This window comes from Pteronotus mesoamericanus, unplaced genomic scaffold (assembly GCF_021234165.1).
Source record: "Pteronotus mesoamericanus isolate MK-2021 breed Mesoamerican mustached bat unplaced genomic scaffold, CSHL_Meso_final scaffold_651, whole genome shotgun sequence".
Taxonomy (NCBI): domain Eukaryota; kingdom Metazoa; phylum Chordata; class Mammalia; order Chiroptera; family Mormoopidae; genus Pteronotus; species Pteronotus mesoamericanus.
In genome coordinates, this window is record NW_026555325.1 from 22218151 (window position 1) to 22237655 (window position 19505).

General features: G+C 34.7%; 1 protein-coding gene across 2 annotated transcripts in view; it reads left to right on the forward strand.

The window, feature by feature from the left end:
• The window catches only part of MARCHF7 (membrane associated ring-CH-type finger 7), a 48918-nt gene that overhangs the window by 11897 nt on the left and 17516 nt on the right, over positions 1–19505 (forward strand). For both annotated transcript variants that reach the window (XM_054562734.1, XM_054562733.1), the window contains exons 2-5: positions 3923–4087; positions 12981–13176; positions 15578–15745; positions 17623–18721. In XM_054562734.1, the coding sequence (XP_054418709.1) occupies positions 3935–4087; positions 12981–13176; positions 15578–15745; positions 17623–18721 (1616 nt within the window). In that variant the 5' untranslated portion in view covers positions 3923–3934. The remainder of the gene's footprint in view (positions 1–3922; positions 4088–12980; positions 13177–15577; positions 15746–17622; positions 18722–19505) is intronic.

Sequence of the window (19505 nt, forward strand, 5' to 3'; positions counted from 1 at the left end):
GCAGATTTCCTACTAGGTTAGTTTCATTCTGCAAGTATGCAAGTAAAAATTGGATATAAATGTAGTCAAAGTAAACTACGAGAAATATTAAGAAGCATTATTGTTATTGAAGAACCACCTATAGGCCTGTATCTCTTAAAAAGCATTTCGTCTCCCTTTTTAAAATCCTCATATCACAAATATAGTCCCTTTTTTAATGTTTTCATAGCCTTTGTGAAATAAGAAAATGTTGCTTGCTAACATAATTTATGGCTTTTGCATGCCAGTGTTTGACCATTAATATTCTTTCCAGTTGTCTATGCTTTCTTTTAAAGGTCCACTTCATAATACACCTCTTTTTAGTTAAAAAAAAAAAAATTGTGTGGACGTACGTATATAGTTTATAAAAAGCTGAACTGATCATATATATGCTTTATCATCCAAAGTAGGTCACTTTTAAGAGAAAATGCAAGCGCTATTAATAATTGTCCTGAAATAATGAACAGAAATTAGGACTTCTGGCCATAAACTGGGACTTCCAGGCATACCAGGAAATATCGTCATCCTACTTAAAAGGAAAACAGTAGTTATTTGCCCCACCCTTTTCCTCATTCCCAGTCCTACTTTCCAAAGGAAGCAACCCCCAACTTTCAGGTGTTCTAGGATTTACATTTCTAAATGATGTATTTTACACTGTTGATGGTTTTTCAATATGGTATGTTTTCCTTATTCACCATTCTTTTTATTTCCCTTACCTCCATCCCATGGTACATATAGAGCAAAAATCAGTCCAGTTTCATATTATTAAAACTAAATATCTTGAGTTCGCCCAAACATACCTCCTTTCTTGAACAATAGCTATGTTTTCCCAAGTTTGAAAATTAATTTATTAAATTGCCCTTTGTTCAGCATTTTCCCAATTGTGTCCTCTTTGCCACATGCCAAAATAGTTTCTATGTGGTTTTTTTTTTTTTCCTCTCTTAGAACTTCGCTTCCTTTATATGGGATCCTTCTCCAGTCTCAGTCTTTATGCCTTTGTAACATTAACAGTTGCCTGAATATTGTGACTGGTTCTTTAGTTCCTTACATTCCCATATGCCTAGGACATGCTCTTAATTTAGCTTCCTCTGAGGTTTTTTTTGTTGTTGTTTTGTTTGTGATTTTTTTTTTTTTTAAATCTGGTGTGCCTGAAAATGTGTCCTATTCTCCATCTGACATTTAGCTGTCAGATTGGAATTCGAGGCTAAACATTTTTCTCTATTAGTTATTGCATCATTGTCTTAAAAGTTTTTAAAGGTGTGATTAAGATGCCATTCTAATTATTTTTGTATGTAACCTGCTTTTTCACTTTCTTAATTTTCCTTTATTTCTGGTGTTCTCAAATTTCAAGATGATAACCTGTGCTTAGTGTTGGACTCTTTTCATTGATCTGCTGAGTACTCTTAAATCCTTTAAATGTGAAGATTGGTATCCTTAAATTGTAGAAAGGTTATTTTATTTCTTTGGTAATTTCTTAAAATTTTCTTTTCTCTTTCTATAACCGTATTATAGTCAAATTGATAACACCTGTAGACAATCCTCCTATTTTTAAAGTACATTTTCTATCTCAGGGATGTTTACTTGGTTTGCTTCTAAGCCTTATGTTAATTATTTCAATGTATCACATTTTTAAGTGTGTTACATTTTGAACATCCACCAATTTTTATTATAGCTTCCTGTTATTATTTTGGGAATGAATGTCTTAACCCTTTTAGGATAGTAATTAGCTCCTTTCTTCACATTTTCTCTAACCTTTTTTTGTTGTTGATTATTTTGTTGTTGTTGGTGGTGTCTTTCATACTGGAGGCCTTCCTTGGATGTTTAGTGATCCCTAATGTTTGTCTAATTAGAGGGAAGCCCTAAAAAAGCTGATCAGAAACTCTCCATTAGTGGTGGACTTTGTTGTGGGGTAGGATGATCAGGTGGAAAGCTAGTTTTGTAATTCCAGATGATCCAAGAGAAAAATCCCTTAGTTTTTTGAACAGCATTGTAGAAAGAAAATCAGGAAAAGAATCTTTGGGTTTCAACATTCAGTTACGGTGTGTATGTGTATTTTATTTTATTCCTTATACTTCCACATATTTAGGAAAAGTGATTGCCTGTGAAATATTTATTTCCAGGAAATAAATACCTATTTTTGGAAGAATGGAGCCAGGGGGAAAATCTAGGGTTCTACTTCAACTACAGATTTTATTCAGCAACTAGCTTTCCAACCATATTTATGATACTTTGTACCTCCGGGTCTTGAATCTTTCTAGTTCCACTTCTTTTTAAATGCTTAGGGTTATGGTTTAATTTTCTCTGCTGAAGGATTCTACTTCTCCTACTTGGATTTTCCAAATATACATTGAAATCTCTTGCCTTCTTTGGTCCCCTTCCTGTTCTTGTCATGGTTAAAGCTTTGGATTAATTTACTGTCATTTTACAGAAGTTCTGGAAAGAGGAGCCAATAGATACATAAGGATAACTTGTCCTCTTTAACTAGAAATTCAGAACTGACCCTTTTTCTGATAGTCCTTTTTAATTTAATTACATCCCATCATATAACTTTTACTTTGGTTTCTCATTAGCTAGGTGGTCTTAGCTGAGTGATTTTAATTGATACTCAATTTGTGTTATATATTTTTTGTTTGTTGTATATTACCTACTGTAATATAGACCATAAGTTTTCTTAATGTTTTTTGCTCTCTTCTTCTTCTTTTCTGTCATTCCTGATAACATGTTTGAATGTTTTAATAAAGCAGGTAAGTGAAGTGCATCTATTTATACTTCCTTAATTTCAACCCATTTCCAGAACAATAAGGGAATAATTCTTGACTTTGAAAATTTGTAACTGGGAGAAGTGGAAGAGATTATTGTGATTTTTCTTTTTTTCATTTGATACTTTGTTTCATCCTTATTTTCTCCCTACTCTCAAGACTGGTGGCTTCTCTCAGTTATTGAAGCCTCATTGTAAATCCTTTTGCCGGGAAATTTAAACGTTGTTGTTGCTTTGTTAATTTATAAAAGTGGTCTTGATAGCAGTACTGTTGTAATAGCCTAAAACTGGAAACAATCTAGTGTCCATCCACAGTAGAATGGGCAAATAAATTGTGTGTACTGATACAGTGGAATACTGTATAAACCAACTAGAGTGAACTTACAACTGCATGAAACAACATGAATAAAACATACACAATGTTGAGCAAATGAAACCAGACATAAAAGAGTACATATTGTATGATTTCATTTATATATAATTAAAAAACAGGTGTAGCTACACTATCTCTTGGCATAGGTTTAGAGGAATGTTTTAATGAACAAAACCTAGAAATTATTTTCACTTTGAGAAGGGGAGATAGGAAACCAAATGAGAGCTTAAGGTAGTACACTGTCTTAATCAATGTATGTATAAAGTGGAGGCACACAAAGAAAAGCGCTTGTTCTAAGACCATGACCAGGAATTGAATGGGGAGTATGTAGATTTTCTAGGCACATACAAAGACCTGTGGGAGCATTTGGTGTTAAGGGGTGTGCAAATAGTACAGTATAGCTAATGTTCATGGTATGGCTATTAAACACCAATAATAGATAAGAATAGCAAAATAATCAAGGGCAAGTTCATGTAGGATTTTATATGGAGACAAAAATTGAGTAAGGAAAAGAGCCCAGACTTTGGGAACAACAAACCTCAGTTCTTCATCTCACTTTTACTTAGGTGTGCTTCATTTAATGAACAATATAGGGAACTTTTGGTAGACTTTACACCTCTGCCTTGTAAAAGAGGGGTGATGATAGTCTTATAATTCACTGTCAGATACAGTTAATTTTGGGTAATTTTTTCTTTGAACTGATGATTAAGAATAAAGAATAAAAGGTTTGAATGTTTTCTCAAAGGCCGTTAATCAAAATTTGCATTTCACAGGAAATCTTAAGAATGGAGTCTAAACCTTCAAGGATTCCAAGAAGAATTTCTGTTCAATCCCCCAGCTCTTTAAGTGCTAGGATGATGTCTGAAAGCAGAGAAAGTAGTTTAAATGATACCTATCACTCAAGAGATTCTTCATTTAGACTGGACCCTGAATATCAGGTAACACCTTAATTTGAAATGTATGGATAGTCTCTTTTTCAGAATCATTGGAGCCACATGTGTCTTTTGGATTTTAGGTAACAGAGTATGTTTATAATATGTTCAGCTGAATTTGAGGCATCAAAACATATGTTTATGTTTGTGGGAAAGTGAACATGCCAAGTAGCAAAAACTTAATGTTTTAAAACTTCTTGGACTTTAAAATTACAAATGAGGGATTGTGATCTTACAGAAAATGATTGTATTGGGTTTGCCAAAAAGTTTAATTTTTTTCTGTATGATGGCTCTAGTAGCACTTAGTTGTCTTTAACTTCATTCAAAACAATTTTGTTAGATTGTATTGTCACAGCTGTCGTATCAGTGTGCATTTTTTAAAAAAACTTTCCAAAATTGGTGAATTTTTGTGCAGCCATTTTAACATTGAAGATGGAAGAAAATACACATTTTCAGCATATAATGCTTTATTATTTCAAGAAAGGTTAAAATGCAGCTGAAACACAAAAAAAGATTGGTGGAGTATATGGAGAAGGCGCTTTGATTGATTGAACATGTCAAAAGTGGTCTGCAAAGTTTCTTGGTACTATTGACATTTTGGGCAAATAAATCTTTACTTGGCTGTCTCGTGCATTAGAAGATGTTTAGTAGCATCCCTGGCTTGTATCCACTATAAGTCAATAGCAGGAGATGGCTGACAAACTCAATATCCAAATCAGTAAAGGTATTGATGAAAATGAAAAATATGTCTTGTGTTTTACAGAAAAAAACATACGGACTTTTTGGCCAACCCAGTACATTCCAAAGACTTGGAAATCTTTTTACTTAAAAAAACATAAGTATCAATTTAACTAAGTTAATTACTGGGGATGCCTTTGTCAAAGGACCAAAAATTGCATCCTTTTTAACGTTACATTCTCTTATCTGACTTTTCTTTGAGAGTATACAAAGCAGTGGTGGAATAATGATTGCTGAGTGGTTTGTGCTTTTTATTTTGATTTTTTTTGACAACATGATATCTAAATAATTTGCTTTTAGGTGAATTTTGAGATTTTTTTAATGGTTAGTAATGACTGCACTGACTGATAATCTACATAAAGCTACACTCAAGCTACTCTTATGTAGCTAATTTTCCTTAAGACAGACAGTTTTTTGAAAAGATTTATTACCGTTACAATAGTTGTCCTATAAAACTATAAATCTCAATAAGGTGCAGAATACAAAATCAATATACAGAAATCAGTTGCATTTCTGTGTACAAAAGAATATCAGAAAAAAAATGAAGAAAAAGTCCATTTACAACTGCATGAAAAAGAATAAAATACCTAGGAATTAACTTAACCATGGAGGTGAAAACTGTAAAACATTGGTGAAAGAAATTGAAGCTACAAATCAATGCAAGGTTGTTTCATGCTCATGGACTGGAAGAATTTTGTTTTGGTGGCCATGCTATCTAAAGTAATTCAAAGATTTAATGCAATCCCTATCAAAACACCAATGACATTTTTTAAAATATAGAGGAAACAGTCATAAAATTTGTGTAGACCTACACAAGCCAAAGCTGTCTTGAGCAGGAACAACAACAGCTGGAGGCATGATGTTCCCTTATTTCAAATTATGTTACAAAGCTATAGTAATTAAAACAGTATGGTAGTGGCATAAAAGCAGACACTAGATGAGTGGGATTGAATGGAAAGCCCAGAAATAAACACATATATATGGTCAATTCTTCACATATGAGAAAGGACAGACTTTTCAATAATTGGTTTTGTAAAATAACTTACAAAGAAGAATACTATGTTTTGCTGTGTAAAATGCACTCCCATATATAGTGTGCACCCATATTTTTGGCCCAAACTTACAGGAAATAAATCTCTCATTTTAATTTTTAATTCCATTAATTATATTTAGACACAAAGCCGATTATTATATTACAGGGTATTATTTTGCATACAGACATCGTTACTGCTTTCTAGAGTTACACTTTAAATGTATAAACATAAATAAAAGATACAGAATTAGTACTACCCATATATAGTGCGCATTCTTATTTTTTCCTCAAATTTGGGCAAAGAAGTGCGCATTATACATGGCAAAATACGATACCGGGTAACCTTGTATGTGCGCTTTTAAAAAAGAAAGCCAGCATTGGCTGGTGCAGCTCAGTGGATTGAGTGCCAGCCTGCAAATCAAATGGTCACTGGTTCAATTCCCAGTCTAGGGCACCAGCCAGGCCAGGTCCCCAGTAGGGGGCATGTGAGTGGCAACTACACATTGATGTTTCTCTCCCTCTCTTTCTCCCTCCCTTCTCCTCTCTAAAAATAAATAAGTGAAACCTTTTAATAAATAAGTAAACAAAATAAAAAAACACCCAAATTCGAAGATACAGAGAACAGATTGGTGATTACCAGAGGTGGGACAAGGGGCATGGGGTATAAGTGGGGCAGAATGGGGGGGGGGGTCAAAAGGTATGTTCAGTTAATAAGTCTTGGGAGTGTAATGTGTATGGCATGGAGACTATAGTTAGCTGTATTGTATATTTGAAGATTTCTGAAAGAGTAGGTCTCAAAAGTTTTCTACACATGAAAAAAATTGGTAGCTGTGTAGTTGTGGATATTAACTAGAGTTATCGCAGTGTTCATTTTATAACATGTACATATATGTTGAATTGTTATTTACCTGAAAAAGTATAGTGAGAGAGGCATCCTTGCCCTTGTACCCGATCCTAGCAGGAAAGCTTTGCGTTTCTAATTGTTAAGTATGTCATACACTTTTTGTAGATAATATCAAGTTAAGAAAGTTATCCTTTTTCTAGTTTGCTGAGAGTTTTTAATCATAAAAGGGATACGGATTTTATTAAATACCTTTGCTCCACTTAATTAATATAATCATGAGGCTTGGTTTCTTTAGCTTATTGATGTGATAATATTAAATTGATTTTTGAATGTGGAACCAGACTTAAATAGCTTGGTTAAATTCCACTTGGCCATGGTATATTATTCTTTTTACACTTTTTTGGATTTCACTTGCTAATGCATTGTTAAGGATTTTTGCATTTATGTTCCTGTGAGGTACCGGCTTGTATTTTGTTTTTTCTTATATATTATCCTGGTTTTGTTACTATGGTAGTGCTGGCCTCGTACAATGAGTTAGGAAATATTTTCCCTGCTTCTATCCTCTGAAAGAATTTGTAGATAATTGATATAATTTCTTCCCTAAATGTTTGGTAGTGCCTGGGTTGGGTGACCCAGTTGATTGGAGCATTATCCTGTACACCAGAAGGTTGTGGGTGCAGTTCCTGCTCAGGGAACATACCCATGTTGAGGGTTTGATCCTCGGTTGGGGTGTGTATGAGAGGCAACTAATTGATGTTTCTCTCTCTCTCTCTCTCTCTCTCCCCCCCCTTCCCCCGTTCTCTCTAAAATCAGTGAACATACCCTCAGGTGAGGATTAAAAAAAGAAAGTGATAGAATTCACCAGTGAGCCCATGTAGGCCTGATGTTTTCTGTTGTGGAAGCTTACTAATTGTTGATTCAGTTTATGAGTTGTAAGAGTTTATAATTTTATATAGTCTAGATACAAGTTCTTCTTAAGTAAATTATTTTCTCATTAAGGATTTTTTAAAAAGTGTCTTTTTTACTGATTTTAGAGAGAGAGACATAACACATGCACCCATACACACGTCAGTTTGTTGTTCTACTTATTTATGCATTCATGGGTTGATTCATGTATGTGCCCTGACCAGGGATCAAACCTGCAACCTTAGCATATCAGGATGATGTTCTAACCAAGTGAGCCACCTAACCAGGACAAGGGCCTTTTTCACTGAACTGTTAGAAAAACGCTTGTCTTGAGAATATTTTTAAAGTCAATGTAGAAGTAGTTTTCTGAATGCAAATACTGATTTATATAATGGTTAATGATTTAATTGACTATTCTTCCAGGAAACCTCTTGTTGGAAGGGTAAACCTAAGGAGGTATTGTGAATATATAAATAAATAAATGAAATGAGAAGTGGATGTCTGCTAGTTGTAGAAAGTTTGGAAAGTTCTCTTCTGTCCATTGTGCATACATTTATAGCTACTAAGTTTTCAAACTTTCCATATATGATTTCTCAGGTACACAATGTAGTATTTCAGCTGCTTCGTGCTAGATAGACCTTCTCCTTCCATTGAGTTATATCGTACATAACATACAATTCACAATTCTTATCCTAGACAGTCTTTTGAATTGAAGTAACTCATAAAAGAGGTTTACTCCAGGAGCCGAGGCTCTATCTATTCTGTGCAAAGACTGGAAATTTAATGGAAATAAGAGAGAACTTCAAGGAACATGAATAGAAATTTAATAATTATCAGCTTCTTAGTTTCTTATGAATGTCCATAGTCTGAAGGTGACAAATGCAAAAAGATTGATTCAACTTACTGAATTTAAATACTTTTGTGTGTCAGAGGACACCATAAAGAAAGACAATGAACTCTTACCTCATAATAATGACAGCCCACTTTAAAATGGGCAAAGGACCTTGAGTAGACATTTGTCTAAAGATGTACAGCTGTCCAAGAAACACATGAAAAGATGCTCAACACCATCAGCCATTAGGAAAAGGCAGATGTACAGTAGTACCATGTTACACCCACTGGAGTGGCAAAAAATAGAAAAGACAGTAACCTTGGCCTAAGCACCATCTTTTTAGAAACCCCGTGCCATGAGAACCAAATGGAAGAAGCAGCAAATATGTAGGCTGAAGTGTAGAAGATGATGAGGCAGAGGTTCGAGTAAATTACCAACTTGTATACCTGTGGAAGGCACAGGAGCAGAAATAGGGAAGCCACGGGCCAGGGATACTGGTACCAATCACTGGAGTCCATGCGTACTCTCTACAACTTCTCAGTGGACCTAGAACATACATTGCCATCTGATTGCAGCAACCACCTTTTGAGAGACCCACCTTGCTTGTACAAGAACAGTCCCTTTTGGTTCTTAGTTCTGGGCCTGTGACATTCTGAACTAGTTCTCTTCTCAGTTGTGGCAAATGTAATGTGAACAATAAACCATCTCTTCTATTTTCGCAGAGGAAGAAAAAAATTGAAAAGCAAAACAAGAAAACCAGGTTGGCCAGGTTGTAAAGAAATTGAAACTCTCATACATTACTCATGGGACTGTAAAATGGTACAGTCACTTTGGAAACAACTTGATAATTCTTCCATAAATTACACTTTTGAGTTATTATATGGCCCGTCAGTTAGACCCAAGAAAATTAGAAACATGTATCTACACAAATCTTGAGTATAAATGTTTATAGCACCATTATTAAAGATAAGACAAAAACAGACCAAATGCTACTTAAATTTCTTTTAATCAAGTATAGTTGGTATACAATATTTTATTAGTTTCAGGTGTATAATATAGTGCTTTGACCTTTATGTACCTTCTGATGTGATCAACACAGTAAATCTAGTAATCATCTGTCACTATGCAGAGTTATCACAACATTGTCTGTATTCCACTTGACCTTTTCCACCCATCCCCATACTACCTCACCTCTGGCAACCATCAGTTTCATCTGTTTGTATGAGTCTGGTTTGTTCATTTGTTTCATTTGTTTTGTTGTTCTAGATTCCACCTACAAGTCTTTAGTTATTTGTCTTTGACTTACTTCACTTAGCATAATATACCGTTTAGGTGCATCCATGTTGTCACAAATGGCAAGATTTCGTTCTTTTTTATGGTTGAGTAATACCCCAAGGTATACTACATATTTTTCCATTCATCTATCAGTGGACACCAAGCTTGCTTCCACATTTTGGCTATTGTAAGTAATCTTGCAGCGAACATAAGGGTGCATGTATCTTTTTAAGTTTGTGTTGTTCTCTTGAGATAAATACCTAGAAGTGGAATTGCTGGATTGTATGGTAGTTCTATTTTTAATTTTTGAGTAACCTCCATACTGTTTTCCATACTGGCTGTACCAGTTTACAACCCACCAACAGTGCACAAGAGTTAACCTTTTCTCGTTCTTGTCAACACTTGTTGACATTTTTTGGTAACAGCCATTCTGACAGGTGTAAGGTGGTATCTCATTGTGTTTCATTTGAATTTCCCTGATGCTTAGTGATCTTGAGCATTTTTTCATGTCTTTACATATGTCTTCAGCTGTCTGTCCCTATTCTTCAGAGAAATGTCTATTCATGTACTCTGTCCATTCAAAAATAACCATTCTTTGTAAGGTGATATACTTTGGAGACATACTCACATCCTGATTTTATTTGGCTATGGGTAGTTCTAGACAGTGGAATAGATGGTATATTGTTAAAGAATCCCATACTTTGATAAAAGAATTCAGAAGATGAGAAAAATTTGTTTTGCTTCAGACTTAGGATATTTGAACAAATTTGATTGGTAGGAACATAGGAAATGTTTGATTTTGAATTTAAGCCAGCCGAAAAAGTTTTGTTTTTCCTTTCCATATACTGATATTAACATGGATTTTTGTCTGTTGTAATGACATGTATAGGCTCCATAGACTACCTTTAAGAGTTGTGAGTCATGAACATTGTTTTCTGTATAAGTTAATGTGTCTTTATATCACCAGTAGCCAGTGCTAGAAACTGGTGTGATTTTAGATTTTTTGTTAATTTCTCACGTTGTCTCTAAATTGAATTTTCATTTTTATAATTGTTCTCTGTTCCCATTACTTTTGTGATATGGACTTATTTTTTTCTATTTCATGACTTCCATTAGCTCATTTTTCTACTTTCTGTCCATCCTACCCTTTTCATCTTTCACAATGTTCTAAGAATCTAAGTTGCAAAAGAGCTATTCAGTAACAATTTGTTTAGTCCACGTAAAGTGAGAAAAATAAGGACAAATTATGGATTTTGTGCATCATACATTAAAAGTCTGTTGTATTCTGTTATATCCTTCATGTTTGGGAGGCACATAAAATGCCCTTTGTAAAAAATTGGGGTAAGATTAGATGGTGTTTGCTATTTTAGATTTCCTTGACAAAAATGGCGACTTTCTAAATTTTCAATTAAAACATTTTTTATTTTGTTCTCTGATATCTAAAGGGGTTAAGTCACTGGCATACAGAATAATTTTCCTAATAACCTGATAGTGGCACATAAGATGGTTCTATTTTGAAATATCTAATGAATTTCACCTTTTGTGCTAATAACTCAGTTCATTGATTGGGGACTCTGGAGTACTTGGTGAGGAAGTCAGTGAGACCACATTTGTGCTAAGCTAAGAATGCCACATTCAATTAGCAAAACAGTCTCTGGGCAAGGGATAGATAAAATCCTGATGATGTAGTCTGTTCCTGCTTTTTCAGCTTTGCATCTTCTGCTTTTCCATATGTGTGCAATTTATTCTGTAGAATTCCCTGAATATTTGCAGTGTGCTTCCAATAATTGAAGCATAATAGAAAATCAGGTAAGTTTGTAATGCTTTAGAAAATTCATAGGATAGAAGGATTTATACATCTTTTTGTGTTGTCTACAGTCTCGTTCCTCTTTTGCCTGCAGGTGAACTCTCACATTCTGTGTATTCTCTCCTGCTTTCCTCAGGCATAGTTAGGCTCTTGCCTTTCTGGAGAACTTTCACAGTATCTCCTATTATAGCCTTATTTATAATTATTTATTGTTTGTTGTCTTATGTTTATCATGTGAATATTAGATTAACATAGACTGAATTTACCACTCATGTTATATGACATTTTTAACTTTTGTCAAGAAATACAACACTTAAAAGAACATTAAAAAAAGAACATTGTTTTTATGTAATATTCTTTAATAAAATGAACTGTTAACCCATGCATGTTAAATTATTATAAAATGTTTAATGAAGGAAAACTTCTTGTAAAATAAAAGGACAATTTCTGTCATTGTGGTTGAAATACTATGTTGTCGTTTAAACCTGTTATTTTTAAGGAGACAAACTAATCTCCCCTTTTATGCACTATATTGGGCATACTGCCCAACCAATTGAAGAATTAGGAAGGAGTAAAATAGTTTATACATTCTGAGTGACTTTTGTGTTTTGGCTTTTACTTTGTGTATATATGTTTATATGTTAATAGAGAAGACATTGAGCCCTGGCTGGTGTGGCTCAGTGGATTCAGTGCCAGCCTGTGAACCCAAATGCTGTTGGTTTGATTCCCGGTCAGGGCACAAGCCTGGGTTGTGGGCCAGGTCCTCAGTTGGGGGCATATGAGAAGCAACTGATTGCTCTCTCTCTCACACTCCAATGTTTCTCTCTCCCTCTCTATCTCCCTCCCTTCTCCTCTCTCTAAAAATAAATAAATGAAATCTTTAAAAAAAAATAGAAAAAAGATATTGAGCTAAGAGATTTAAAATATATACTTATTTTAGCTGTTTCTTGTTTCACTGATAAAGGAATTCCACATATTAAAATATTTTTTAAAACATAATGTGTATAGTGTTGTATGATTGTAGTCTTAAGAATGAGCATTAGAACCAGGATAAAATTTTCTTTTGCTTGAGAAGCCCTGTTTTGATGGAAGGGTCTTCACAGTTTATATGTTAGTGCCTTTCTTGGCATTCTGTCCATCTCTTAACAGGAAACACGTTACACAGAAGGCTGAAATATTAAACCAGGAGGGGAAAAAATGAATAAAATTTTTGCTATGAAATATTTCCTAATGAGATGATTATATACAATTCCATAGAATGAATAATTAATTTGGATTTATTACCCAACAAAGTACTAGTATAGTATAAAATAAAGGGACAAGTGGGCAGAAGGAAACAAAGATTATGAAAAACCTATGTGGTAGAAAAATTTGGTCCTTGGGAATGTATTTGAATATTGTAAATTAAATTTAATAATAAATGCAAGCATTTTGTTCCTTTAAATTTTTTTTTTTAACTGACAGTCTACATCTGCATCATCATCTGCATCTCCATTTCAATCTACATGGTATAGTGAATCTGAGATAACTCAGGGAGCACGCTCAAGATCACAAAACCAGCAACGGGATCATGATTCAAAAAGACCTAAACTTTCCTGTACAAACTGTGTATCTACCTCAGCTGGGAGAAATGTGGGACATGGTTTAAATGCAGTATCAGGTAAGAATCAAATTTATGTAAGAGTTACTTCACATGCATTTTGGACTAAAACCTTTTTCCCAAGACAAGATAACAGTAAGCAGATAGAGCAAACATAAGACAGTGGGCTCGTAAATGTGGTGGAGTTTCCAGCATCTTACCTTAAGTCAGGGCTAGAACTGAAATCAGCTCTTGAAATTTTCTAAATTTGGTACAGATGTTTTACACAAACAGGATATTGACAGATTTAATTAGAAAAGCTGCAAATGTATGGCAATCAAATTGGTAAAAGTGACACATTGGCTGGTTGTTACAGGAGGTAAATTTTTTAAAATTGTTTTAGGAAAGCCAATTTTTCTGAAGTAGGCAAAAAACATTTTCAAAGCTTATCTTCTATAAATGAGACACATTGCGGTATATATTTATTTTCAGAAAATACAGAAATTCTTTATCTAAAAAGTTGTTGGTGTTCTATTAGGAGTTCTATACTAGGAATTAGAAAGCCATGATTCTAGCCCTCATTTTCGATGTGTGGCATTGAACAAATCACTTGACCATTCTGAGATTTAGATGGCTTATCCATAAAGCTTTATGATTGGTATTTTGTACTCACAGACACATTTGTTGCACAAATTAAAAAGGTTTTTTGTTGAGAGGGCAGGAGGCTCCCTCCTTGTTAAACTCCTCAAATGAAACACAAACCAATGCCTGAAATAGTTTTAAGGTGAGACAGAACTTGAGATGACACAACGGGAAATAAAATTCTTGAAATGCATATGTATTACCAATTGAATTAGTGTCAGCGATTTCTTTCTATTTTATTTTATTTTTTCTTTTATTGATTCCAGAGAGAGGGGGAGGGAGGAAGAAAAACATTAATGTGAGAGAGAATCATTGATTGGTTGCTTCTTGCATGCGCCCCGACTGGGGACTGAACCCACCACCTGGGCATGTGTCCTGATCAGGAATCAAACCTCTGACCTTTTGGTTTGCGGGAGCAGCACCCAACCAACTGAGCCACACCAGCCAGGGCATTCTTTCTACTTTAAAAAGCAGACCGCCATGGGAAAGACACTCCCATCTGGAGGATATTAAAAGTAGTGTGATGGGTAAGAGCAGACTGACCTTAACTTTGTAGACAAACACCACTGTGCAGAGTTTTGTTCTCCTCTGCCCTGTGAATGTATACCATTAAAAAACCCTGGGCCATTCTCCTGAATGAACAGACATTATTAAGGCTGTTGGGACTAGGAGAGGAAGAATACAAATTTCAAGGTAAATAGTAAGGGGGAGAAAGTTTTGAGACTTAATTTTTAATTTATTTTTAAATGAAATCATATCTAAGAAATTTCTGATTACAGTTGTAATGCTACATTAATTCTTCAAATAGGAACAAACCATGTGTAGTGTCAGTGATAATTCTGATTAATAGTATTATATAATCTCCAATAGCTTCTATTACAATCTGGCTTTGATTTTTTTATTTTGATTTTTACTGTTTTCCAATATAACTTGCATTGACTTTTCATGAAATTCTGCATCTTTTGCAAGTCTTGCATTTTTTGTTCTGTGCTCATTTTATTGGGTTGGCTAAAAAGTTCGTTTAGTTTTTTTCTGTACAATGACTCTGGTAGTGTTCAGTTGTCTTTAACTTCATTCAAAACAATTTTGTTAGATTGTATTGTCACAGCTGTCATATCAGGCAGTGTGCATTTTAAAAAACTTACCAAATCGGTGAATTTTTGTGCAGCCATTTTGATATTGAAGATTAAAGAAAATGCACAACATTTTCAGTGTATTATGCTTTCTTACTTCAAGAAAGGTAAAAGCACAACTGAAACACAAAGATTTTTGCAGTTTATGGAGAAGGTGCTGTGACTGATGGAACATGTCAGAAGTGCTTTGCAAAGTTTCTTGGTACTATTGACATTTTGGCCAAGTAATTCTTTGCTGTGAGACTGTCTTATGCTTTGAAGGCTGTTCACAGCACCCTGGCCTCTACCCACTAGAAACCAATAGCAGGAGATAGCTTACATACTCAAAATATCAAAATCAATAAAGTTATTGGTGAAAATGAAAACTGTCTTTTATTTTACAGGGGAAAAAAAATCGGACTTTTTGGCCAACCCATCGTTTACATTGTATGTAGTCAGCTAGAGAACAATTGCGAAAACATTGGCATCATGTATGGGGATAGAATTTAGTATTATAGAAGAATGTGTCTTAATAGGAAATAATTTTATAAGTGATGAGTTCATTTAGTGAATAATTTTATGTTTTGCTAAATTTTGCTTCTGATTACAACTTTGTAACTAGGAATTTCTGTAATAAATCACAATCTCCTTGTATAATACTGAAGATTTGTTGTCATCAGAAACTTTGAAAGCTTTCTCTGAACTAAAACTTCTTTGATTATTTTAAGATTCTTCTTGGAGGCATAGTCAAGTTCCCAGATCTTCATCAGTGGTACTTGGATCATTTGGAAGTGACTTAATGAGAGAGAGGAGAGATTTAGAGAGGAGAGCAGATTCCTCCATTAGTAATCTTATGGATTACAGTCACCGAAGTGGTGATTTCACAAGTTCATCATGTATGTATAAACTTACCTAATAATGTCATATTTTCCTATTTATATCACTAAAATTATGGTACAAAAGAATAAGTGAAATATATCCTAATGAATATTTCAAATAGCTTAATGTGTCCTAGTCCCTTGTTTCTTTGCTTTTAAAAATATAAACAATTGAAATGTCCAGATTTTCTGCTGATTACTCTCTTAAGAATGTCATAAAGTACACTCAATAATTCTTGCGTATCTATATTCCAGTATAATTTGCCTTATGTAGTGTAATAAGTAATGATAGTCAAAATTCTAAACTAACTAAAGCTTGACATCACCATTTTAAGACAATTTAGAATTACCCTCATTTAACATGAATGCCTTGGTTTTCATTTAGTTGAAATACCTTTTAAGCTTTTCAGACATAAGTACCATGAAACAATAGCTAAGTAACTTAAGACAAAAAAGTGCTAATTGACATAGACAAATATAGCAGGCAAAAGTAGAGTTTGATTTATATAGAAGATATATTTGTTTTTTAAAGGTTTATTTTTAGAGAGAGGAAAAAAGGGAGGGAGAAAACATCTATCAGTTGCCTTTTTGCCCTAACTATGGATCCAGCTGGCAACTTTTTGATTTGTGGGACAGTACCCAACCAACTGAACTCCACTGATCAGGGCTGAAAAGGTTTAGTTTTTTTTTTTAAGAATAATTGTGTTGGGGCAAACCTTTGTTTTAATTTTTTTCGTTCTTTTTAAAATTCACCCAAAGGTATGTTTTCATTGATTGAGAGAGAGGGGGAAACACCAATCTGTTGCCTCCTTTACATGCCCCAACTGTGCCCGTGCCACACTGCCACTGGGGTTCAAACCCACAACCTAGGTATGTGCCCTGACTGGGAATCAAGATAGCAACTTTTTGGTGTTCAGGATCATGCTCCAACCAACTGAGCCACCCAGCCAGGGCAAGACTTTGCTTTATTTAATAAAGTACATCTTTTTATTTGCTTGGCTTTGAGTGGGTGACTTTTAGTAGACACTATCAACAGCTTCTAGGTATGAGAGTATAAAGTACAGGATAGAATAGATTTAGCCCCTAATAATTTATTCTTTCATGAGACTCCATGTATTAGCACAGTAGTAACCTAGCTCTTAAAACTGTGGGTGTATGGATAAGTATTCTTCATAAAGGAATCCTGTAGTATTTCTCACCCTTTGAAGTTTAGAGCCAGTGGTGTACTTAGGTGCCAGGACTCCTAATAGATGTCAGGACTCTATTCTGACCCAATGCTTCCAGCCAGTGTTGAAAAGCAAAGGTATGTTTGATGAGTAGTCAGGGCTGAGAATCGCAGCCATTACCTTTAAGGGGAAAAAAAACGGAGAAATTTTCAGCTCTCAGCAAGTTTTACCATGAAATTACAAAGGTGATAATACTATATGAAATAACTTTTGTACTATAGCAGAGTAAGAAAAATCTCCCACTGTCTCCTTAAGACTATTTTGCTTTTATTTGTTGTAAGAGTCATTTACATTGAATTATTTGGTCCCTTTAAAATTCCTTATCCATTTAGTTATTAGATATTTTACCATATCAATTTCTGATCAACAAATTCAGCTTGTACTTCAGGTTGGTAGGTTGATTTTTGCCTCTCATAAACTCTCACTTTATTTTGGTTTGTAATGTTGACTTTATATAGAAGTGCTAGATTTTTACCAAGGGTGTAGAAAAAGAAGTACATTTAGGTTTTTTTCTAAAATGGTAGTTAAGCTGTGTAGTTATTATGTAGCAATATTCAGTTTGAAACCAGTGTTTCTTTTTGGCAGTAATTAGTCATTAATCTATGCAAATTTTAACAATAGTCAAATTATTTCATGTAATTGGTTACTTTTCCTTTCTTTCAAAAATAGATGTTCAAGACAGAGTTCCTTCTTCATATTCACAGGGAGCAAGACCAAAAGAGAACTCAGTGAGCACTTTACAATTGAATACATCATCCACAAACCACCAAATGTCTCCTCAACATCAGACCATACCATGTTCTAGTAGAAATTCTTTAAGATCAAATTTTTCTCCAAGAGAATTGGAATCTCCCCAAAACAATACACAGCCTGGATTTTCTTATATTTCAAATAGAGACGAAACCTCAACCATAAGCAATTCAGGTAGGGTTGGTTCATCTCAAAGATCATTTCAAGAATCTTCTGACAATGAAGGGAGACGTACGACCAGGAGATTGCTGTCACGTATAGCTTCTAGTATGTCATCTACTTTTTTTTCACGAAGGTCTAGTCAGGAATCCTTAAATACAAGATCATTGAGTTCTGAAAATTCTTATATTTCTCCAAGAATCTCGACAGCCTCACAGTCTCGTAGCAATGCAACAACGACTTCTGACGTTCCTGATAATAGGGCATCTGAACCTTCTCAGGGATTTCGATTTCTTAGGCGAAGATGGGGTTTGTCATCTCTTAGCCAAAATCATAGCTCTGAGCCAGATTCAGAAAATTTTAACCAAGAATCTGAAGGTAGAAATACAGGACCATGGTTATCTTCCTCACTTAGAAATAGATGCACACCTTTGTTCTCTAGAAGGAGGCGAGAGGGACGAGATGAATCTTCAAGGATACCTACCTCTGATATACCATCTAGATCTCATCACTTATTTAGAAGAGAATCAAGTGAAGTGGTTCACCTTGAAGCACAGAGTGATCCCCTTGGGGCCGCTGCCAGCAGATCACAAGCAGCTGCAGCATCGAGCAGTGCTGCTGCAGGGGGCTCCACATCAGATTCGGCTCCCAGTGGAAGAAACCCAGGAGTAACAGGAGTCCTTCCTGGTTCCTTATTTCGATTTGCAGTCCCCCCAGCACTTGGAAATAATTTGACCGACAATGTCATGATCACTGTAGATATTATTCCTTCAGGTTGGAGTTCATCTGATGGGAAAAGTGATAAAACTAAAAGTGCACCTTCAAGAGACCCAGAAAAACTGCAGAAAATAAAAGAGAGGTAAATTTGAATACCTGTCTTAAGCTCATAAAGGAAGAGCAGATTAGAGAGGAGGAAAAAAAATCTAAAATGGCTTCTTATATAAAATTTTTTCCCTTGAAATTTACAGTAAGATGTTACCCCCTACTCAGGTAAAATGGGTGAGAAATAATAATGAAGGTAGGCACTGGGGTGTAGACAGAATCAAGAAATAACCTAAAGATTATTTTTTAAACAGCATGCAACGACAAAAATCTTAATCTCCTATCCTATTCCTTGGTAGACAAGTGCTAAATTGGATTTGTAAGGATGCCCAAATGGTTGTGGGTTATTAAGATGATTACCAACATGATTTATTTGTAATTTTCACCTCAGATCTTTTGGAAGTAAAATTATTTGTATATATTTTTAATTTTGTTTTCGAAGTCCTCTAAGTATATATTGAATATTCTTTATATATTGTGACTACTTGATAGAAAGACCATTTTAAATTTCAGACTTAAAGAATCTTTGTACAGCCCTGGCTGGTAGCTCAGTCGGTTGGAGTATCATCCCATATACCAAAGGGTTGCTGGTTCAATCCCCAGTCAGGGCACATACCTGAGTTGTGGGTTAGAGCTCCTGTCAGAGCTCTGATGGAAAGCACCTGGTCAGTGTTTTTCTCTCTCTCTCTCTGTGTCTGTCTCTCTATCTCCCCCCACCTCCAATCAGTAAACATCCTCTGGTGAGGATTAAGGAAAAAAATCTTTATATTAATGAAATCTTTTGTGCAGTGGAAGTTTGCTTAAAAATCTCTGGTAGGAAT